The 22,665-nt window shown below is 59.8% G+C and overlaps 1 protein-coding gene across 26 annotated transcripts in view; it reads left to right on the top strand.

Annotated features, from left to right (window-relative positions):
* Positions 1 to 22,665, top strand: part of MACF1 (microtubule actin crosslinking factor 1) — a 138,849-nt gene that overhangs the window by 84,585 nt on the left and 31,599 nt on the right. For 24 of the 26 annotated variants that reach the window (XM_064525143.1, XM_064525132.1, XM_026098048.2 and 21 more), the window contains 8 exons: positions 15,039 to 15,200; positions 15,373 to 15,543; positions 16,375 to 16,541; positions 17,985 to 18,144; positions 18,607 to 18,933; positions 19,609 to 19,693; positions 20,637 to 20,878; positions 21,348 to 21,554. In XM_064525143.1, the coding sequence (XP_064381213.1) occupies positions 15,039 to 15,200; positions 15,373 to 15,543; positions 16,375 to 16,541; positions 17,985 to 18,144; positions 18,607 to 18,933; positions 19,609 to 19,693; positions 20,637 to 20,878; positions 21,348 to 21,554 (1,521 nt within the window). The remainder of the gene's footprint in view (positions 1 to 15,038; positions 15,201 to 15,372; positions 15,544 to 16,374; positions 16,542 to 17,984; positions 18,145 to 18,606; positions 18,934 to 19,608; positions 19,694 to 20,636; positions 20,879 to 21,347; positions 21,555 to 22,665) is intronic. The other 2 variants (XM_064525142.1, XM_064525141.1) reach the window with 1 other exon arrangement.

Here is a 22,665-nt window from a genome sequence, read left to right as displayed (position 1 = left end):
GAAGCGTCCTTATCAGCAGTCGCTCGTTAGCCTTTGAGGCCACCCGGTGCAGCGGGGGCTTTGTCTGCAGAAAGCTTAGCAGAAAAACGAAAGTTGCGGTAGTGATTTTTCGGGCTTTGCTGTGCGATGGCTGCAAATAAAATGGGGAGAAGCTACGAGGGGGGCTGCAGTAACGACCGTTACGTAGTGACATTGCTCCCGCGAACGGTTCAGCCGGAGAGCAAACATTTTTGCACGACTCATGAATGTTGCACAGATATTTGTCAAGCCTCCTCTTACGGTTCTCTCATGGGAAATTGCTGTCCCCGCGATCGGTCAGCGCGTGGACGGGCATCGCAGCCTGTGAGCAGAGACCGTCTCCGCTCCACGGCGAGCGTGCAGGCGGGAGGGCAGCGGCACGGGCCGGCTGGGGCTTCGGGGAAAGCAGGGAATGCAGCGGAGTAGGGAAAAAAAACCGCTTAGCAAACACTTCTCGCTGAACCATTCGTGTTTCGGTACTGAGCGACCTTCCTCCCCGAGGACTGTTGCAGAATTTGGCAGGGAAGCGGGGCGAGAGCGCAGCCGCCAGCAGCGAGCCAGCCCTGGGAGCGGAGCCGGCCGCGGGCCCCGGAGCCGGAGCCTCCCGGAGCGCCAGCACCGGCACGGGCTCGGGGCTTGCCCCGAGGGCGGGCGCGGGAGGCGGATTTCACCACGGAGGAGGAGGGAAGCGTGCCAGTCCAGCGCTCGCTGAGCTCATGGGAAGGGAAAACGATGAAAGGAAAAAGCCGCGCTTGTGAGCCGCGGTGGTCTCGCTCCGTGTCTGCCTTAAAAAAAAAAAACGGGGGGGGGGGGAATCCCAGGAGTGGTGATGCAGCTGGTGAGTAAAGCCATGAACAGCGTGAGTCATCTTCCCGTTCGGATGCTGCTGCTCCTCATCCTGCACCGGGTCCTCGCCGCTTCTCCTGGGAAAGGGAGCAGCCGGCCGCACGCCGGAGTCCCCGGCGCCGGCAGCAGGGCCGCTCGCGGGGATGCGCTGCCTATTGCTCCCTAATTCTCCCGGCCTTGCGGATGGGGAGCTGCCTTGGCACTACTGCAAACGCCGCTCTTGCTAACGGTGCTCCAGGAGCAGATCCGGAGGAGCTGGCCCCAGCTTGGGGAAGCAGGCGGCCGTGGCATGGGGCACGGGCCGGAGTGGCGGCGGTGGCACGCTCCCGTTGCAGGCAGAGCTCGGGGCTGGGCGCTGGTGCAAGAGGAGCGACCGCGTGGTGCATGGACTGGGTGACGGGTGACCTTGCTGAGGTTTCTCTGAGGTTCTGCTGGTTCTGCAACATCTTAGTGCCACCACACTTGCATCCCAACGCCCTCGTGCCTCCAGGCCCGGCTCTGGAAGGAGCCGGTGCTGCAGCGTGAGCTTGTCCTCCTTGCACGTCCTCCTTGTGTGATCTCCTGCTCACGGCTCGAGGAGATGCTGCTTGGAAAAGGGACCGTTGCCTTGCCCTTGGAAAGGGCGCTGCTGGCCGGGCAGACGTGGGGTGACCAAAACGGGTTGGTTCTCTCCTGACGTTGTTCTACCGCTCGCGTCCGCTGAACGTGTTTCTCAGCAGCCTGGGGGAGAGCGTGGCTGGCGTTTCATGCTCACTCTTTGTAGCAGCCTTTCCGGGGCCAGGTCCCCGCCGCGGGGGTCCCGCGTATGCCATCCACGGAGCCCGTGTCGCCCGCGCGCAGGCGGCAGAGGGAAACGCGCCGCCCGGGTCAGGGTTGCAAGTCTGAACTTGAGCGCAGAAACGACGCCGGGCGGAGGTATTTATACCGCATAGCCAGCGCGGGGCTTCCCGAGGCGGCGCATCCCCGACTCCGCATTCCCCTTCCCTGCATTCCCCCTCCCGCGGGGCTTTGGCAGTCACGCAGCACCCGCCAGCCGGCCGGGGAGGTGGGTCCCCATCCCGCGTCCCGCCGCGTCCCTGATGGGGCAGGGAGGGGACAATCTGCCACTTGTCCTCCTGATCTCGCAGCCCAGCTGATGGTATTTTTAACCCTTATATGACCGCGCAGGAATGCGTGTGGCTCCTGGGAGTCGTCCGGTTGGGAGCAGCTGGGGGGCACTGGGCTGGGAGCGGGGACGGGCTGCGCGGTGGTGTCTTCTCGTTGAACGCTTTCCAGACCTACTTAAAGTATCTCTGGCTAGTATTTTGAGCATCAGCAACACGAGCAAAAATGCCTCCTCTCCCACAGCTGTTGAGCTGCCTTAAAGGCACCATCTCCCTCGTTGGAGAAGATGCTGGTGAGCAGAAGAGAGGTAGTTTGGCCCGGGCACTGGGCAACGGGTGATCTCCCAGGCCACCGCAGAGAGGGCTAACGCCGAACCTGGCTGCGGCAAGTTGCCAAAGCCGAGCTGGAACGCATTATTTGTGGTATTTGCATGGTGTCGCCCATATGGACTTCCAATCTGCTAATCTGGGAGCAATGCACATAAATGCGTTTGCAGGAGAGAGACTCGAGGGCAAGTGGCCCCTGCAGCGCGCTGCCTTCCCCTTCTTTGGGAGTAAGTTTCCCTGGAACAGGGGCAGAGCTGAACGCGCGCTTGGGCCTCGTCCTCCCCGAAGGCCGCGTCGCTGGTGGGCGCTGGTTCATCGAGAAGCCGTTGATGAGTTTTGACCTTGTCAGTGGGAAGGCAGAAACGCGCAGTGCTTCTTCTTGAGCAGGACCTGGCGTCTCAGTGCAAACTGAGAACAAGGGTAAATTCAACCGAGAGCTGCTGAGAATGACCAAATCATAACGATTCTTTTTTTTTGCCCTAAAACACTTCTGCTGTAATCAAACCGCGTCCTTCAGGAGTCAGCTTGGGTCACGGTTCCAAACCACCCCCTCGCACATGCTTTGGTTACTTTGGCAGGTCTCAGCTGGCCTGCGCGGAGGGAGATGGCCGGAGGAATGTCCTCTTGCAGAGGAGGGTTCGTTAACTGGTGGTGTTGATACTTCGCAGTGTTTCCAGGAGATACTAAAAATACCAGCTTTGCATCCGAGCAGGAATGCTGAGTTCCCAGAGGGGCGAAGGAGACGGGAGGCCGTTGTCCAACGCAGCTGGGCAGGGGAGGAAGGTGCACCCGTCCCTGGAGTCCGGGGCTCTGCAGGGAAGCGTCTCGCCTGTGGCAGGAACAGACGTGTCCCGCTCCCCTCCTCTTGCTACGGGCCTTTCCCGTCCCCCTGAGGTGCCCAAACTGGTTCTCTTTTTGTTCTGAGCGAAGGGAGCGGCTGTGACCGCTCAGGCTAGAGCAGATGAGGCCTTGGCGCTGGCGAGCGGCTCGGACTTCGGATTAGTCACATCTACAGAACAATTGCCAACTCTTCTGCTGAAAAGTGATTTAAAACGTCTCCCATCCAAAGGCTTCTCTGGATGCTCACGCACTTACCTCACTTCCTACAGGGACTCTGGAGCGGCCTATGAGCCGCTCCATCCCTCGGCACTGTCCCGGGCTCCGGGGCGCTGGGTGAGGCGCAGCATCCGCGGGGGGTGGCAATACCTCCCCGCCTTCTGCGGGCGTTGACTGCAGGGAAAGGGCTAAGATGGGGCTCTTGCACTGCTGTACAAAATGCAGGGCTTGCTGCGTTGGTGCCCCTCGGCAGGCAAAACTGCGGTGCGTCTTACCCCAGGAGGTCGTTTCTCAACCCATTTCGAAAGATTTTTTTCCAGCGGAGAAAGCGCGGGCTTGCAACGCATTACCGGGCTACAGGTGGCACATGGCCGCGTTAGAGGCCCGCTGCCTCCCTGTGCGCCGAGCAGCCCCCGCCGTCCGGCTTCAGAGAGCGGCTCGTGCGGCGGCTGAGCCCCGACGTGCAATCGGTCTGAAGGCAGCTGCAAGCCGAGTGGATGAAGGAACACCCGGCCTCGCGCAGTGCGATGGGATCTGCTGTCTGCAGCGCGCCGCGAGCTCGGGGCTTGCCCACGCGGCCCCGCTGGCCTGGCAGCGCGCGGGGACGGCAATTCCCGAGGTTTGGCAGAAGTAGCGAGTTCAGCAGCAATGAAATGGAGATAAAGCCCTCAGGCGTTATGACAAATGCAGCAAAGGCTTTAGAAAAGCATGCCTTCCCCGCCTCCCCCAGGAACAATCCCATCAAAAGTAGTTTTTAAGGCAGATTTTGAACGCGCGTGAGTCGGCGTTGGGCTTTTATCCCGGAATCGGCGCCGAGGCGGGCGCGAGGGTCTGAGGAGGAGGAAGGTCCTCGGCCGGGCTCCGGGCTCCTCGGTGGTGTGCGGAGCTGTGCGCGGCCGCTCTTGGTGGTCGCCGTAACGCACATCCCTCCTTTCCAGCTGCTCAGATGCTTTAGGAGAAAGCTGTAAATATGGTGGTTTCCAAATAGCGCTTTCCCGTGCAAACAGCCGCTGGAGCGGCCGGCGGGATGTTGTGTGGCGGTAAACAGGGTGACGTCGCCCGGTGACGGGAAGGGCGCGCGGTCCTCGCGCGGGAGACGGCGTCCGTACGAGCAGAGCTCGGGGGCTCGGAGGGATGCACGGAGATGCTCCTGCTTTAAGCCGGTTTCCCGGTGGGTCTGTTTTTAACTCCACTGTTTCTAAGCAAGTCTGAAAAAACCCTGTGAGGGGATTTTAGCAGAGCTGCTTTATTCCGAGTCTGGAGGTGGGAACGGTGCTCCAGGGCACGGGATGGCCAAGAGCAGGACGGATGCTGGCGGTGGGAGGAGATGAGGCCCGGGGAGGTGGTGTCCATCTGTCCGGGTGCGGGAGGGCTCGAGACGTCTGGCTGCTGCCCTGGGGCTTTGGTGGGTGGGAAAGTGGAGATTTGGGGGGGAGGAAGCAGGAGCTCATGGGTGGAAATATCCTTGAGGGGACCGAGAGGCGGAGGTGGGTGGGAAGGGTGAGGGGTTACGAGAGCCGAGACAAAAACCCGTGCCAGCGGGTAAACCGGCGCGTCTTCAGCACCCGCCGGCTGGAACCGAAGTCAGATGGGGCTGAAACGCAAGCGCGTAGCGAAGCAGGTAGAAGGAGAATTGCTAGCTAAACAAAAGCCATATATGGGGTCCTCCCGGTCCGTCCCGTCCTCCTTAAGTGCTGAGCTTCAGGGTCCAGCTAGCTGTGAAATGAGCAGCCACACTTGCCTGAGCTCTGGGGGTTGAGGATCTGGAAGCTCTATCAGCCGTTTATTTCAGTAACAGAGATTGCTGCTGGCGGCTTTCCACATACCAGAGCCGTTCAGAGCCGTCGGAAAGGACAAAAATTCAAACGGGACCTTCCCGTCCTGCCCCAGCCCGCTCTGGCCCTGTGCAGCGACTGCGAAGCTGGAGCAACAGCCGGACGCGAGGGTTGCGGTTCTCAGCCCCCTTCCCCTGGGACTCGCGGGGCCGCCGGTTCCCGGGGATGCCGGCGGCGTTCCCGGGAGCTTAGAGCCTGGTGCCCTGCGCCCTGGGGAACCTGCTAGAGCTCGAACTCGAGTCTCCAGGCCAGACACGGCAGGTTTTTAATTGGCTTTAGCGCTCGCCGAACATCTCCCTAACGGCTTTAGGGACGGTGAGGGGACGCGTTAGAGGAAGACTTGGCTTGCGTTTGGCACGTGACTTGGTGAGGAAATAGGAAAAGAATTTCTGGCCGTGAAGCTGGCAGTTCCACATCGAGATCATTCTTTATAGTGGAACAAAAAGCCTCCGCGCCCCCAGCCTGGATTCCTGGAATTCCTCGCGGAAGGGGCCCCGAGCGCGCAGCGGTCCTGCCCGGAGAGCTGCAGCGGCAAGGTGGCAGGGGGGAGAGGCGCGGGCCGGCCTCGGCGCGGAGCCGCAATCGCCCCGCCTGCCCCCCCCCCCGTGTTGTTTCAGCTGCATCGAATTAGCAGCACACACCAAGACCTGTTCCCCCGCCGGATAAAAATCCGGGCTCTCGCTCGGTGCCAGAGACGAGCTCGGATGGGCTCGGGACGTGTCGGAGGGAACGTCCGAGCGCGGTGGCCATGCCGGCTGGGACCTCGCGGTGGCCGTCTCCGTCGGGGCCGCGGCCTCGTGCAGACGGCAGTGCTCGGAGGAGCCCCGGGTGCCTAATCCGGATCACCCCTCCCGCGGTGCCCGCTGGGGGGGACGGCACACGGCGTATAGGCAGCTGCCAAGTCTCCGTTCCTCCCCCCTCCGCCAAATTTCTTCGGTCCTATTTAATCATGGAACTAAGAAAAGGGGTTTCCAAAGCTTTCTGCTTGTTTTCAACCAGCTTTCGGCAATTTGACTAGTGTTTCTCTTCCCAAATCTTGAAAATGTCCCTTTTTTTTGCAAAATGCTTGTTTCCATTTTTCAGAAGGGAAAAAAATACCAACCTGGGGTTATTTTTGCAGCGGAGCAAGGGGCGCATGTTTGCTTTCGGTGCTGGGCCGCGTGCGAGGGCGAAGGGCTCGAGGCTGCGGGGTCGGGCAACGCGGGTTCGCTTCGCGGCGCTGCCCTGAGCCTCCTCTTTGCCCCTGGGCAAGGTGAGATGTTTGGCGATCCCGGGCACCTGCAGCGCGCTCTGGCCTCCAGCACTCGCGGAGGGGCCGCGCGTCCGAAAAACCAGGCCTTGAACCTCCCTCGGCTTCGGTTTTGCATCCGTAAAATGGGTGAAGGTTTGGGGAAGGTGCGATACGGGGCGGGGGGGAGCGGCCGGGCAGGCCCGGGGGCGTCTCACGGCGTCCGCGCTGGAGCAGCACGGCGCGCGGTGGGCGCTTTGGTGCAGCGAGAACCTGCCAGGCCTCTCTCTTATTTTTAGCCCGTTGTTGTAATTCAGCGGCGCGGCAGCGGGAAGCGCGTCTCGGGGGTGCGCGCTGCCTCGGGTGGGTTGTTGCCTAGAGATGCGCCGAGGCTGCTTCGAGCCCTCCTGCTTCCTCGCCCGAGCCTGCGGCTCCTCTCGCAGCGTCGCTTCCAAGCCGTGATTCACGCGTTCGGCCTGCCTCCCCTTCGCAGCCCCGCGGCGGCGTTTTCGCCGCTCCCCCATCCCCGGGGCGAGGGGGGCCGGGAACCGGGGGCACCTCGCTGCAAGCGGGGAGCTGCAGCACCTCGTGCTGTGCCATTAATTTTTATTTAAAAAAAAAAAAAAAAAAAGGCCTGGGCAGCCGGGAAAGCGAACGAGGGCGAGTTCGGGCAGGGGGTGCGGTGGGGACGGAGAGCGGCCGCGGTGCTGCGGGAGGGGGAGGGGGGGGGGCGGGAGCCGCCGGTGCCGCCGCCGCCGCCGGGCCGGGACAAAGGGGCCGGGGCCGGGGCCGGGGCGGCCGCCGCGCCAGGGCGTTGCTGCTCTTTGTCGGGGGATTTGCGCGCTGCCGCCTCCCCCCGGAGGAGGAGCCAGCCCCGGCGCGGCGGGGGAAGGGCCGCCCGCGGCTACCGGCGGTGGTGCCCCCCCTCCCCGCGGCCCCGCCGGCGGCGGCGGCTCCGGCCCCCCCTGCCCCGGGGAGCTGGGGGGGGGGGGGGCGGCAGGGGGCGGGGGCCGCCGCCGCCCGCCTCCCCGCCCCGCCGCGTCCCCGCCCCGCCGCGCTCCGGCCCGGCCCCCGCCCGCCCGCCCTCCCTCCCTGCGCCGGAGTTGGCAGCGCGGCGGGAGCCCGGTGCTGGCGGCGAGCGGCGGCGGCGGCGGCCTTGCTTCAGCCCGGCCTTTTGTTCCGCCGGCGGGAAGTTCGGCGGAGGACGACGAGGAGGAGGAGGAGGAGGAGGAGGAGGAAGGCAGCGGCTGCCGCTTGTCATGCCGGCCGGGGGCTGGCGGCGGGGGAGGCGCGGCGCCCTGCGCGCACAGCCCGGCCGCTGAGCCCCGCTCCGCTCCGCTCCGCTCCGCGCCCGCCGCGCACAAAAGGGCCCAGAGCGGCGGCGCCCCCGGCCCGTCCCCCGCCGCGGGGCTCCGGCCCCGCGCTGGCCTCGCCGCCCCCCCGGCATGGCCGGGGCGCCCGGCGGCGCGGAGCCGCCCCCGCCGCCCGGCAGCGGCAGCAGCCGCCGAAGTTAGCGCGGCCGGAGCCGGAGCCGGAGCCGGAGCCGGAGCCGGAGCCGGAGCTGGAGCCGGGCCGGGGGCAGCCACCGGCCGCAGCTGCCTTTTTTCCTTTTTCTTTTTCCCTTTATTCCCCCGCCTCTGCCGGCTCCCGGGAACTTGGGGGAATCCGTGCGGATCCATTCCCTTTCCATTTTTGGATACGTTTTAAAGCCTTTTTCTGATTTTTTTTTTCAAGACGCCCGACGGCCTTTCCGCGCCTGCCGCCGAAGGGAGCCGCGGCGCCTCGCCGCGCCCCGGGACCGCCGAGCTGGGAGCGGGCTTCCTGGGCGCCCGCGCTCGCTCCGGCGCTCGGCCCGGCGGGGCCGGAGGAACAACAATGCCATCGTGTTTTGGAGACAGGAAGCCTCCGAGTTTGCCCTGAATGAAGAACTTCCTGTGTTTAAACTCGCACGAATATCCGCTGACAAGCTCGGTTCGAATGCGAACCCTGGAGTCGGGGGGAGCGGCTAATTCAGAGCAGCTGGGCCGGCGCAGGGCTGCAGGCGGGCGGAGGAGGAGAGGAGCCGCTCGGCGCGGGGCTGCGGGACGCGGCGGGCCCGGCAGAGCGGTGCCTTTGTTATTAAGGACGGACGCGCGCAGGATAAATTAACAGCTTCCAGCTCCTCCGCCGCTTCTCTCGCAAATGATGATTGGGAATATTTATTGAATAGAAGCCGTCGTACTCGGGTGGTTTTTGCTGACGGAGCGGCAAAGAGAGGAACGTTACCTTTAAAAAAAAAGAGCGAGCGCGGACGGAGTTGTTGGGCTGCGGGGTGCGGGGGGGGGGATGCGCCGTGTCGCTGCCGGGGACCGCCGGGACCGCCGGCCGGGCGGCCGAGCGCGGCCCTGAGGGGAGGCCTGGCCGCGGATGGGAGCCGGCGGCCGCCCCGGCGCGGAGCGCGGTGCGGGGGGGTCAGCGCCGCCGCCGGGGTTACGGCGCGAAACCGAGCGCTCGGGGCCCGCTCGCGATGCGTTTGCCGTGCTGGCGGGTGGGAGGTTGACGGGGCCGTTTCGTCGGCCCTGAGCGAGGAAGCATGGGCAAACCACTGAGCAGGCCGGACTGTCTGCGGCAGAATCCCGCTTGCCTGGGGAAGGGCGAGGAAGAGGACGGTTATATAGAGGACTGCTACGTCCCCCAGAGGTCCATATACGACACGATGAGGATTAACGAGCAGATCGACCAGGGATCGAAGCTTAGCCAGCCTTCCAAAAGCACCCTGGATAAGGTGGACGGCAGTACGATATCCAGCAACGGGACCCTGGGAGCTTCCAACGTGTTTGAGTCGAGGCCGCCAGAGACTAAGAAATTGGACGAGAGGGTCATTTTTGATGCCCTGAAACTCAGCAGCGACGTCTCCAAGTCGGCACCGGCTCCGCCCCGGAGACGGCCGAATCCCGAAAGGAAAGAGAATGTAAACAGGAGGTCGTGGAAATCATTTATGCCACCAAATTTTCCTGAGTTTGCAGAAAGGATCGAGGCCTCCCTGAGCGAAGTCTCGGAAGCCGGGGCCTCAAATCCCTCCCTTCAAGAAAAAAGGGAGTCGAGTGCCCTGTTAGCCGAGAGCTCCGGGCATTCGGACCGCGGGGAGCCCATGTCCGAGTCTCTGACTTTGGAGCACGTCTCCAAATCAGCCGGCACCGCCGAAGTTTTGGCGGCCAAGCACTTAAACGAGGACTGCTATGACTATTCCCAGGATGAGTGCCAGCCCCTTCTAAATCCAGAGGATATCCACCTCGCCGTTAGGGACTTCTCGCGGGGTCGCAGGCTTCCGAGTGCCACCTGGCCGCGAACGAGGAAAAACCTCATCAGGGGAAGCCTGAGCGACGGGCACCAGGAGACCCTGGAGGCCTCGGAAGCGGACTGTGCCGTGGAAAACGTGAACCTCTCTCCTTGCCTAAGCGAGGAGCTGCTGGATTCGGGACTGAACATTCTCATCGCCTCCAATCTCAGGGAAAAAACGGAGTCGGAGCTGAGATTTGAGGAGGATGAGAGATGGGTAATGATGGAGGAGTGGGAGGAGGCGACGCTGTCAGAGAGAGGGAAGACTGTTGTGTTGACAGATGAGAAAAAGAACTGTTGCTTAGCAGATATTTCGGAAGAAAGGGAACAGTTAACCGCCGCATCGGACCCTCCTGCCTCCGTCCCGGGGACGGCTCACGGCGGCGGGGCGCTTGGGCCACCGCTCCCCCACGAGCCCCCGGTGCCCGCAGCCCCGGGGGGAGCCCATCTCCCCCTCGCCGGGGGCACGCGCAGCACTGAAGACGTAGCGGTGCAGTGCGAAGCCGAGGACTTTGCTCCAAATTCGGAGTGCTCCGCCAGTCCCGTTGTCCCGGAGCAGTTCTCCGACACGGACTCGGTGCAGATGTTTCTGGAGCTGGAGAAGCAGTGCCTCAATGAAGAGGAGGGAGATGGAGCCGTCTCCCTTGACCTGGAGGTTCAGGTCTCCGTGGTAGACTCGGAAGGGCCGGACCTGCAGACGGACTCGGAAAAAATTGCCGAGGCAGCAACTGAAGCTTGCGAGCGCCTGGCTCCTTTCGAAGCCAGCGCTTCTGACTCCGCCGTCGTGTCAGACCTGGAGGACTTTGATGGCACGTACAGCTCGCAAGTGGTGAGTACAGTGGAGCCCGCTACGGAGCCGTACTCGGAAAGGGAAACCTCGGCCATCACCCCGACGGACTCGGATGGAGCCGTCTCTCCCAGCCCCGTTGTTGCGGTGGGGACGGCATCAGTCCGACGTGCATCAAGCTCAACGGAGGAGGACATCCATGGCCCACCGGTGGACCAAGAGCCATGGGACGCCTGTGCCGTGGCAGGGCTGGTGCCTTATGGAGCGACAGCGTCTCCCGAGGCAGACGCGAGCCAGATTTCTGGCCTCGAGGGTACAATTTCTCACTCTGGTGTTTCTGCACTAGGGGATGACGATGATCAGGACTTGTTGGTCACCGGCAGTGCAATAGCACAGCTCTCCGAGGAGGCGTGTCCGGGGAGCGTGTCTCCGGCTCGGTTGCTGCTCTGCCGACCACCAGCACCGGACACGAGGGCCGAGGAGCTCGGCTCGCCCCAGGACTGCTCTCTGCTGAAAGATGTCGAGGGGACGGAGGTGTCCGATAGCCCCGAGATCGATCAGCTTCTGTCTGGAAGGACTGAGCTCACGAACTGGGATGTCTCAGAGTTGGTCTCTGAGGATGAAGTCATGGATTTGGAAAAGGAGAGCGACGGATCTGAGGGCCAGAGTCATCTGGCAGAAAGCGCGGAGGGTCGCCGCGGTTCCCTGACGCCTTTCCGTGCCGGTTCTCCGTCGGAGCAGGGCTCGGAGGCGCAGCTAAAGCGCGCGGTGTCTGCGGAGGGCCTCGTGCCGGAGACCCTTCCCCGGGGCCAGGCCCTGGCGTTGGCCGCCCTCGCGGAGGGGTCCCCCCCGAGCGCGGCCGTCGCTCCGGAGGCAGCACCGGCTTCCCCCGGGCCGGAGACGGGTGTTTTGCAACCGGGAGACTTGGACTTGCTGTTCTGTGCCTGGGAGGACGGACCGGCGGATGGTTCGTCTGTGCGCGGACAGACCCCCTCTCCGACGCCTGCGGAGCACGTGTGCGTGGTGCCCGGCTCCGCAGGGGCCTTCGGCGAGGAGGACCCGGGAGGGGGGAGCCCACCGCCCGGCACGGCCTCAGCCAGCCCGGACACCTGGGAAGGGCTCCCTGGAGCATCGCTGGCTGCCGGCCCGCTGGTTTTTGGGGAGGATCTGGCTGTGCTGGAGCTCAGCGCTTTAGAGATACCACCAGCCCCCGGAGATGCCACCACGGACGCTGAAGAGCCGTGCGCTTGGTGCCTGCCGCCCGATGCCGACGCGGCCACCGCGGTGGTGGAGGAGCCTCTGGAAGCCCCGGCGCCGTTTGCCGATGAGCCCGCAGCCGCCGTGCCGCCGGCGCCGGCCGACTGGCCAGGGGTGCAGGTGCCGGCGCTGGAGGATCCCCTCGCCAGCCCCGTGCCGCCGGCTGCGGGGAAGCCGGGAACGGCGGCGCAGGGCACGGACGAAGCTGCCACGGGCGCCGTGCCGCTTGGCATGTGCGAGCTCCCCGCGGAAGCGCCGGCTCCGCTGGAGGCTCCCGATGCACCTGGAGCATCCGGCTCGGAGGCTTCTGCCGCCACCGCAGAGGGACCTGCAGAGCCGGGAGCCACCCCAGTGCTGGACGCTCTCCGTGCCCCGGGCCACCATGCCGCGTCCCCGACGGCCCCCGGCACGAAGGGGCCTCCCGCCGCGGCGCTCGCTGCCGATGGGGCTCCCGCTCCGGCAGATGGATCCGTCCCAGATAACGAGGTATTTGTTATCCCGTCCCTCGCAGGCAGCGTTTCGGGTGCAAAATCGCTCCGTTTCATGCTCAGGGGGTGGGGGGCCGCGCGGGGGCTGGCGTGGGGGCTCGAGGGGCCGCCTCCCTCCCCGCCGCGCTTTGGGTTTGGCAGGCGAGCAAGAAGTTTTGGAGGGAGCGGTGCGTTTCTGCGAGCAGGAGAAGCAGAAGATTGCAGCTGCTGGATTACCTAAACTAGTGTCTCGAACTTTTTTTGGCTTGTCGGAGCGCATTATGTTCACTCAGGCAAAAATTACGGATTTCTTCGGAAAGGTTTTCTCGCCAGAGCCTCCCTGGGTAGTTGGTTGCCATGTTTCAGGGAGAAAACGCCCGCGGAGGCCGAGTTCCCGCGGCCGGACGCTGAGCCGGTGGCGAGAAACATCAGAGACGGGGCAGCCCGGGCGCCGGGGGCGAGCGCTCGCCCGTGGGGCCGGGCCACCCGTTTGCACCGGCGCCGGGGGCATCCCCGGCTCCAAAGCAAGAAGGAAAAAGAGGTGAAAAGCTGTAGGCCGGACTGGCTGCTTTGGTTTCCCCGTCGCCTCGCCCGGGGGCCGTGTTTCCCGTGAGACGTCTCCGTGTTGTCGAGCCCTGGAGCCCCCCCGGTCGCTCGAGCGGCGTCGGCGGATGGAGGGGCACGGCGGGGGGTGGTGGTGGTGGTGGGGTTTAGTGCCCGGTAGGATCACGGGACGCAGTCGCCCGGGAGATGAGCGAAGCGGCGCGTGGAGGGGGCGCGGGCGGGCGGGCAGCAGACCGCGTGGATGGCATCCTCGAGATGTCTGTGCAGCCGCGTGGCCCCGCGCTGGCTTTCCGCGGCCTCGCTCTGCCCGTTCTTCTGTGCAACGGGCGATGCACGTTGAATATTTGCTTCGTAGCCAAGTCACAGTGAGGTTAATGAGCTAAATCGTCGGAATCTTTTACGAGCAAAGAAAAAAGAGCGTGTTAAGCATAGCCGCTCTTCAGGCCGTTAGCACGTGTGGTTATCTTTAACCATCCTTGTGCAACAGTCAGCTCTGGGGTTGTACTGATTCATGTGTTGCACGTATTTGTCATCTGATACTACAGCTTTTGCTTGGCCTCTCTCCCCACCTGACCATTTTGAAGTCCTGCAGTTTGTTCTTGCAAAGTCAAGACTTGCGCCGTGGACTAGGACCACGCGTGGTGGAAGCGAGCGCTGGGCTGTAGCGAAGCTCTTGCGTGCCAGACTTATCAGCCCCGGCCCGTTGTGGGTTTGGCTGCCGTAAGCAGCCGGCTCCGTATATAAACAGTAACAGGAGAAGTGTCTGGGGAATTGGTGGTTTCATGTCACCATTTACTTATGATCGTAGCATAATTCTCCCTGAGCAAACAGCCCTGGACAGCGTCTCCTAACACACCCTTCGGTTCGTGCCCTGGGACAATACCTCGCCGCTCTCGACTTGCTGAGCTCCAGCAGGGAGAAATAGGTTTTTCTTTGAAAACGGGGCAAAGAAAATCAAGGCGGTCCCTCTTTCTCAGGCAGAGACAGGGGCAGGGTGTTCGTTGGGGTTTTTTTTGCTTGCTTTGTATTCCTTCAGAGATAAAAGCAATTATCTGGTGCGGAGATCTGTGCAGTCCGTCGTCCACTGCTTTGCTGGGAGAGGGTTTGTGTACTGGGTTCTGTACTGGGGATGGGTTTTTTAGATGTTGCCCGTGTCCCTGTGGTTTTGGACGCTGCAGGAGGAGGCATGCTCGAGGAGGAGCGCGCGCGGGTGCCTGCATTCGATCCCCTCTGCTTTCCAACAGAGAAGATGTTGCAATAGGGCAGAGCGCCGCAATCCTTCCCAGCCTTCGTTACGCGCTGACCTGTGCTCCGTATTAGCTCGTAGTCCAAGGCCCCAGAATAAACAATGAACGAATCCAATCCCTTTTTTGGGGATGGCGTTGTTCGCTCCGGCCAAGTCGAAAGCTGCCTCCCTGGAGCGGGGCGTGCGGGTGCCGGGCTCCGGCGCGGCCGGGCCGAGCGACCCGGCGGGGCGGGACGGAAACGGGCGCCAGCCGCCCGGCAGGTAATTACAGCAGATTTGAAGCTTTGATAAAGAGCACTTATCTCCTTCGCGGAAACAGGATTTTCCCTGCTCTCTGTCTTTACAGTGGTGAGCTTCATTCGCTCTCCTCCCCCTTCCCTGTCCAATCTTTTTGTTTTTAAAAGCTTTTCCCCACCGGATTCCCAGGCAGGATCCTGCCAAATATGCGGCACGATAAATGACTTGCACATTAGTTGCCTATTGCCTTTGTCTTTCGAAATGCAGCTCGGTTCCCAGTGTGTAATTTCAGCGGTTAACACAACTTTCAAGGGAGTTGGGTCTCGCTTCTCGGCAGCATCACTGTGAGAATCGCCGGGGTTTTTCCCGGGAGCGTTATTTCCAAACCCGCTGGCCGACCGCAGCCCGTGCTCTCATCTCTGCACCGCCGTGCTCTCTCCACCTCGCCCTGGAAGCCGTGCTTTGAAAAAGGGGATTTTTCCCTTGGAAGCAGAGGCGGCTGCGTGGAGATGCCCGGCTGTGCTCTGCACCGGGAGTGCCCGTGCCGGTCATGGGTCAAGGCAAGGCAGGCGCTTAAACAAACTTATGCAGCTCAGTTCAATAAAATTGGTGCAAAACAAGAAGCAGTAGATGCTGCATCTCCTCTTGAGAAGAAAACCTAATGTATCCATCGCGTGATGGAGTCAGGGGATTGAAGAGCAGCCTACAAATTACAAATATGTTTTCTCCCCTCCCCTCCCCTTGCCCAGACGTTCCAGAAGGAGCAAGTGGATCCTCTCCAGCTGAAGCTGCAGCAAGTGAATGGAGTCGGTCAAGGGCTCATCCAAAGCGCTGGCAAAAACTGCGACGTCCAAGGGCTGGAACATGACATGGAAGAGATCAACACCCGCTGGAACACCCTCAACAAAAAGGTGAGAGCTGCGGGGAAGGGGCTGCAGCTGATCCCGCTGGAGCCCACGGAGGCCCCTTAGGAGATGGGAGGCATCGCTGGGGAGTCAAGTCGAGATGAGCCGGTGCGACTGGGAGGGAGATGCCGCATCGCTGCGCCCCATCGCTGTCCTGACGGTGCTCTGTGCTGTGTAGGTGGCCCAGAGGATTGCCCAGCTGCAAGAGGCCCTGTTGCGCTGCGGGAAGTTTCAGGATGCCTTGGAGCCCTTGCTGAGCTGGCTGGCAGACACCGAGGAGCTCATCTCCAACCAGAAACCTCCCTCCGCTGAGTACAAGGTGGTGAAAGCCCAGATCCAGGAGCAGAAGGTAAGCAAGCGGGGGACAGCCAGCCAGCTGCCATGGAGCGGGGGCTCCGGATAGCCCGGCAGTAATTTGGTCTAGCGGTAACAGATGAGGCGTAGGTGGGATGTCCACAAGCCTGTTTCTTTCACAGCGGCTGTCCTGCAGGTTCCTCACATCCTAGCATTACTAACAGCCAGCTTTTTTGCCCAAACTGGTCGTTTCCATGGTCAAAATCACCAGCATTATTGTTACACTGCCTCTTGAAGTTTGCTGCTGGTTTTGCTAGCTGCTGTGTTTTTCCAGGCCTAGACTTGGTTTTGTTTGTGCTGATAATTCTGTTATGTCAGGAGCAAGCTGGTGTTATAGTTACCCGTTCGGCTATTTGGACAAAATGAGTATACAAACTGTAAGAACTGACCCAACACACTCGTGCTTATGAAGATAACAAACCTGGGTCAGAGCCTGATTTTATGAATATGCAGATGAAAGTTCAAGTATCGCCGTGGTAAAACATTTTAAAAATGAATCTGTAAAAAGGCTTGGTCTGACATACTGAGACTTTGAAGAGGAAATTCTAAGTGAAAGATGAAAATTTGATCCTGATAGATTTTGAGGGGGTGATGCAGCAGCCTCTTAAAACTTCTCTGGAACCAGAAGTGCTTTGAATCTCTTTTGAGCTGGCTTCGGTGGTGGAGGAAGATGGTGTGGGTATCCTGCTCGGCCAGCTCTGGTCTCAGGGCTCATTGATGCTTTTCAGGCGCTCGTAGAAGTTTGGTGTCCCTGGGGGAAGGAAATAGTTCTGCTGACTCAATTTGATAACTTTGATCCTCCTTTGTTCTCCTGCTGCTATTAAAGCTGCTCCAGCGACTTCTGGATGATCGCAAAGCCACGGTGGAGATGATTCAAGCCGAGGGTGGGAGGATAGCACAGTCAGCCGAGCCGGCAGACAGGGAGAAGATCGTCTGCCAGCTGGAAAGCCTCGAAAATAGATGGGCAGGACTGCTGAGCAGGGCGGCCGGCAGGTAAGAGCTGGGCAGAGACCTCGCTGCCCCTCGGCTTTCGCGAGGGAGAGGTTTCCCTGTGCCCGGTTGGTGCTGGCAGCAGCGTGTCACCCCTTGCACTGTTTGAATCCTGGCTCATCTCTTGCAAACTCCACTGCTGCTTCCGCAAATCTGGGCTGTGTTTGAGGTCGGAGCACGGATGCACGCTGCTGTTATGAGACGTGCCCAGCTCCACCACGTCCCTGGCAGGATCCCTTGCAGACAGGTTGGATGGCCCAAACAGGCAACCGCGAGCTGTGCAGTCCTCGGAGGGTCTGCTTCACCGCCTTGGTGGACAAAACCAAGTGCAGGGACAGTTTGTCCTCTCATTTGTGGTGCCCCAAAGTTTTGCAGAGCTTGATTATTTATGTCTATTAGAGGAAAGCGAGTTTGTGAGAAAAATGTTGCTGTTATTGTTCCCGTGTTTGTTATTTTGCGTGCTGGCTCGGCCGAGCCTGGCTCGCTGGAGTTGTGTCGCTCGCACGCGCTGGTCCGCTGAACAAGGGTTTGTTTAGATAGTTGCTGCCAACATGGGCCGTTGGGTTTGCCGCAGGTGTTAGCTCACTGGTCAGTCTGCGATCGTGGGATAACAACACGTGGAAAGCATGCGGAGATTTCTTTGCAGATACATCCTGGAAACAACAGCTGGAAAACATGAGAAATGAAAGCCTGCTTTGGGAGGTGAAGCAGATAGCCATGGTTTACAATGCTGGGGAAGAGCTCAGATTAAACAAATTCCCTTCAGGGGATGGTTGTTATTTTTGTTCCTTTAAGCTTTTAACATTTAGCTTTAGTGGGAACATCCTGTTGACACCTTTCTGCTGCCTGAATCTCATTTACAAGTCGCTTGTTGCTACACAAGCTAAGATGTCGGGTTAGGAGTTGCTTGTGAGGGCCAGATTTCACCTCCCAATGCTTTAAATGGTTGTAGACGAGATGGCCTGTCCATCTAGCACGTGCACCAGGGCCCAGGTGTCTTTGAACAGAAGCTCTGAAACGCTGAGGGCTCCCCAGCAGCTGAGCGTGTTGGAGGATCTCTCAGAGAATGATGTTAAAGAAGGAAAAGTAGCACAAAGGGAGCCTTTCTGCTGCCTTTGCTGGGAGCCGAACTGGACCCTGAAGGAACAGCTGCGGAAAAAGGCTTGTGCTGCAGTTTCTGCATGCGGCTGTTTGCGTTTGGATCCGCAGCTTGCCTGACAAGGTGTCTCACCTTGCGCCGAACACAGGCGCTTCTGTTCCCTCTTCCTATTGCTTTGGTTTCTGCGGTGTTTCCGCTCTGGCTTTGGGTTCTGTCGAAGCCCGCAAGCCGCTTCCTTTGCCAAGCCGTGCTGGCAGTCGGGCGATGCTTCAGCTCTAAGCCGCTTCCCTTTCCCGGCTCCGAAAGGGGAGCTGTTCCTTAGCTGTTTCCTTACGCTCCCAATTTAGGCAGAAACAGCTGGAAGACATCTTGGTCCTGGCTAAGCAATTCCACGAAACCACGGAGCCTATTTCGGACTGGCTGTCGGTGACGGAGAAGAAGCTGGCCAACTCCGAGCCCATCGGCACCCAGACCGCCAAAATCCAGCAGCAGATCAGCCGCCACAAGGTAGGGCCCCGCGCGGGAGCCGAGAGCTGGTGGAGCTGGTCGGTGCCAGGTCTCTCCCAGGTGGATGTTTCTGCTGCGGTGAGGTGGTTTTGGCACGAGCAAGTTTATCTGGCTCAGTGGTGGTCAGAGAAGTTATTTGGGCTGCATTAAACCAGGAGAAGGCTGCAAACCCTAATGCTCTCTTTGCTCTTAGCCCTGATATAAAGTATTTAACTGATGTCTTTGCACTTCACAACCAATGTGTCTGGTTCAGGATAGAAAAGCCATTCCTGTTTTTATTTCTTTTAGACTTTCTTTTCTTTTTGATACACTTTGCCCATTCACGGGTGGGTTTTGTGTCTCCATTGTCCACTTCAGTTGCATTCATTGTTTCTATTTTCCCCTTATTTTTTTGTCCATCTCATTTTTTTTTTCTTCACTCATTTTTGTTTCTGTTGTCCATTTTGTCCTCCCGGCTTTCAGGCTCTAGAGGAAGAGATAGAGAGCCACGCGGCCGAGGTGACTCAGGCGGTCGGTGTCGGGCAGTGCCTCTCCTCCCTGAGCTGCGCCGCGGAGCAGCGGCTGCTGGCAGAGCAGCTGGACTCTCTGCGGGGCCGCTACGGCGAGATCCGCGACCGCTGCTGCCGCAAGGCAGCCCTGCTCGAGCAGGCGCTGTCTAACGCTAGGCTCTTTGGGGAGGAGGAGGTGGAAGTGCTCAACTGGCTGGCTGAGGTCGAGGACAAGCTTGGCTCGGTATCGGTAAAGGATTACAAACGGGACGTCCTGCAGAAACAGCATGCCGACCAGCTGGTATTTTCCGTTTTCTTCCATATTTATGTTATTGGTTTCTGTTGCATTTGTCTGTTTTATGTTTCTGGTCTGACTTTAATTTTAACCAGCAGTGGAACAAGCTTTGCCTTTCCGAGGCTTGCAGACTTGTAAAGAGATTTCATGTGTTAAAAACAATAATTGCAGCCCCAAAATGGGTTTCAGGGGGGCGGGGGGTGTGCGGAAACTTCAAATGGTTCATTTGCTTTGTGAGCAGTGTCTGAGCACACTTGGCCACTATTTGCCTTTAGAAGGCTGGATGTTGGTTCCAAGAACATGAATTTGAAGAGCCCGGTGGGCTTTGCTGAGCTAGGCTGGCCACCAAAGCAGCAGTCTGTTTCTGCTCCGTTAGGGCCATGTAAACCTTGTTAAGAGCTTGGTTATGTGTAATAAAAGACTGAATTCTTCAATGGCACATGAAGGTTTGGGATGGTTTTGCTCTGAGATTTGCACCTGTGGGTCCTGTAAGTCTCAATAGGTCCTATAGCAAGAGAAGGTTGGATGGATTCGTATTTGATCTGTTGTCCTCCTTCCTATGTTAGATTGAGCAGCAATTGATGCTCTCTTGAACATCAGCCTCTGTCCTGCCCTGAGCAGCCTGCAGGACTCGGGGACCTGCCTGCGGAAGGATAACTACAGTCTGTTCTTTCTGCCCAGGCTCTGAATGAGGAAATTGTGAACAGAAAGAAGAACGTGGACCAAGCCATTAGAAACGGGCAAGCTCTCCTGAAGCAAACCACAGGTAACGAGAAGAGCCGAACGCGTTCTGGCGGATGTCTAGGCTCTCCCATGCCCTGGCAAAGGCACCGGTCTCTGTGCGGTGCTTTGTGTTAGTTGGGAAGTCCGTGGTCTACGGTGACAAGTTGTTCGGAGGAAGCTGTTCTCCCTCGGGTCTGATTTCCTTTTGGGTCTTCTCAGAGTAGCTGCTCCGCGTCCAGATCTGGTTGCTGAGCCGTGTGTGCTCCTGCTTGGTAAATCCCGACTCTCAGCCCCAGCTTTCCAAGCTGGGATTCCCACCATCTACGCGAGGCGCTCGGTGATACTCAGCACTGAGCAGCCCTGTAATGAGATGTAGGATCTTCTCTTTGCATCCAGCTGCTAAATCACATGGAAAGAAGTTAAAAATACGCCAAGCCCTTTCCTAATATCGCTTTCCCATGCTAAGCAGTTGTCGCCGTTACCACGTGGGTGTGAGTTTATGTTTATGAGTGGGAAGGAAGGTCAGGGCAATGCATTCCCTTCAGATGTGGTCTGCTCCGAGCAGATGTACAGACCTCTGTCCTTGGGGGAGCCGTATAGCAGGAAGAGTAATTGCAAAAAAATTGGCTTACGATTTCTTGTCCTTTCAGAAATAGGAGCAGAGAGTGAATTGGACCTCTTCTTGGATCTGTGACATATTAGTTAAGAACTGAGTTTTGGTGGCTTTAAGGTTTCTTGCAAAGCAAGGTTTCACAGCTTGTTTCCTTCCTATTATAGGAAGGAGGTGGAAATTACACTAGCTGGTAGGAAAATGTCAGTTCTAAGAGTAGCTTCATGGCTGTAAAAATAGGCTTGTTAGTCGCACCGAGCAGAAAAGTGAGACTGAAAATAGCTATTTAAAATGGGAGCACAGGGCGACTGTCTGCTCACCCCCCCCCGCAAACCCCTTAGACGGGCGTTGTTTACCCCGTGTCTTCATCTTGCAGGGGAAGAAGTGTTGCTAATCCAGGAGAAGCTAGATGGGATTAAGGCCCGCTATTCGGACATCACGGCCACGAGCTCCAAGGCGCTCCGGACGCTGGAGCAGGCTCGGCAGCTGGCCACCAAGTTTCAGTCAACTCACGAGGAGCTGAACGGCTGGATGAGCAAAGTGGAGGACGAGCTGGCGTCCGGCGGAGGACAGTCACCCGCTGGCGAGCAGATCCCCCAGTTTCAGCAGAGGCAAAAGGTGAGACCCGTCGGAAAGCAACGCCCGGACGCCAGGGACGCTGGAGTTGTGTGGGAAGAGAGCCGCCGCGGCGGTTTGCTCCCTGCACCGAGAGGACGGGAAGGAACTGCAGAGGGGAGGAGAGGGAGCGTGAGATACCTAGTCTTGGAGCATGTAACGTGGGGACTGGGAATTGGGGAGCCGACCGCTGCCGGGCTGTGCCGAGCAGCTGGCTGCTGCACGCTTTGCGAAGCTGCCCTCCGCCTCTGTCTCCTCGGCCGTTTACCCGTCTCCTAGCAAACGGCCTCGCCATCGGGCCGTGCGGATGCTGGCTCGGGGGGCTGGTGCGTAACTGTGGGAGATCTCGTGCCAGCACGGAGCACGAGAAGAACAAGGACACAGAACGGCTGGGAAGCCACCGCGGGTCTCCCGGTAGCTGGGTGTCACCCGCGCAGTGCTGCGAGCGATGCGGGGGGTGTGTGTCCCGCAGGAGCTGAAGAAGGAGGTCATGGAGCACCGGCTTGTCCTGGACACCGTGAACGAGGTGAGCCGAGCGCTGCTGGAGCTGGTGCCCTGGCGAGCCCGCGAGGGGCTGGACAAGCTCGTGTCGGACACCAACGAGCGCTACAAGCTGGTCAGCGACACCATCAAGCAGAGGGTGGAAGAAATAGATGCTGCTATCCAGAGGTCTCAACAGGTAATTTAATAACCCCGGCCGCCTCTTTTTGCAGCAGCCTCCAGAAGGGCTTCTCGGAAGAGGCACGGCGAGTGACTCACCCCGGCCTCGGTCCGAGCAGCGTGACTGTAGCGGGAGGAATGATGAGCGGTGCCTGACGGGAAGGCCAGAGCTCATCCCTGGCGCCCGGAGATGAGCGGGCCTGCCGTTAGTGCGTGATAGCGTTGCTGAGAGCGCTGAGCTAGTTTCTGACCGGTCCAATTGCATGCGGTTTGGAAAGGATAATTCAGAGTCTCCTGGGGCAGTGCTGCCTTTTCCCTTTCTGCTGGCTTGTGCTTGCATTAGTAACGTAGCTTGTGTGAAACCAGTGACAGGTGACTTTCAGGCCTGGCAGCGTAATCCTCTGTTCTGATAGCGTGGGGATTTGTTCCAGGGTAACAGTCTTCTCAAAAAGACTTATTCTTTATGGATTGGAGTTTGCGGATTGCCGTGAATAACTGCCCTTGTTGGCTTTGAACGCCAACTCGAAAAGCTGAGTGTACACGCAAAATTAGCATGTAAAATAGAGGAGTCCCTTCCCCTGCGGACAGAGGGGACACAGAGGAAGGCAGCTGCTTCGCTGTGCTCTGCTGCGCTGAGCGCCCGTGTTGCAGCGATGCTCCGCGCTTTGCAGCCAGCCGCAGGAGCAGTCCCTGCAGGCGGCCGGTGCCCGGCTCTCCTCGACGTACGGGGGCTTTCGGTCCAGCCCCGGCGGCCTGCGCTGGCAAACTCGTCTCAGGCTGGGGCTGTCTCTGTTTTCAGATGCTGGACGGCTCCGCTGCTGGCCTTCGGAGCGCAGGGTCCGGGTGTACAGAGCTTCCATTTGTCTTGCAGAAAAGTCCTGTTGCTTTAAGTGTTTGTGACAAGAACATAAATGTAATTTGTCATTTGTCCCCATGTCAGAGCGAGCTCTCTGCCTTGGCCTGCGCAGAGCCGGAGCCGCGTGGCCGTTGCTGTGCCGGGGTCACCGTTACTGCCCGTGTTAAACAAAAAGGGCAGTTGTCCCCAGCTGGGGCAGAAGGATAAACCAAGAAACCCCCAGGTTGAATAAAAGATAAATCTGGGCGGTTGGTCCCCGGATGCAGTGCAGGGA

This window comes from Dromaius novaehollandiae, chromosome 23, assembly GCF_036370855.1.
Source record: "Dromaius novaehollandiae isolate bDroNov1 chromosome 23, bDroNov1.hap1, whole genome shotgun sequence".
NCBI classification, from domain to species: Eukaryota; Metazoa; Chordata; class Aves; order Casuariiformes; family Dromaiidae; genus Dromaius; species Dromaius novaehollandiae.
The sequence above is the reverse complement of the archived record's forward strand: the minus strand, read 5'-3'. Positions and strand labels throughout refer to the sequence as shown.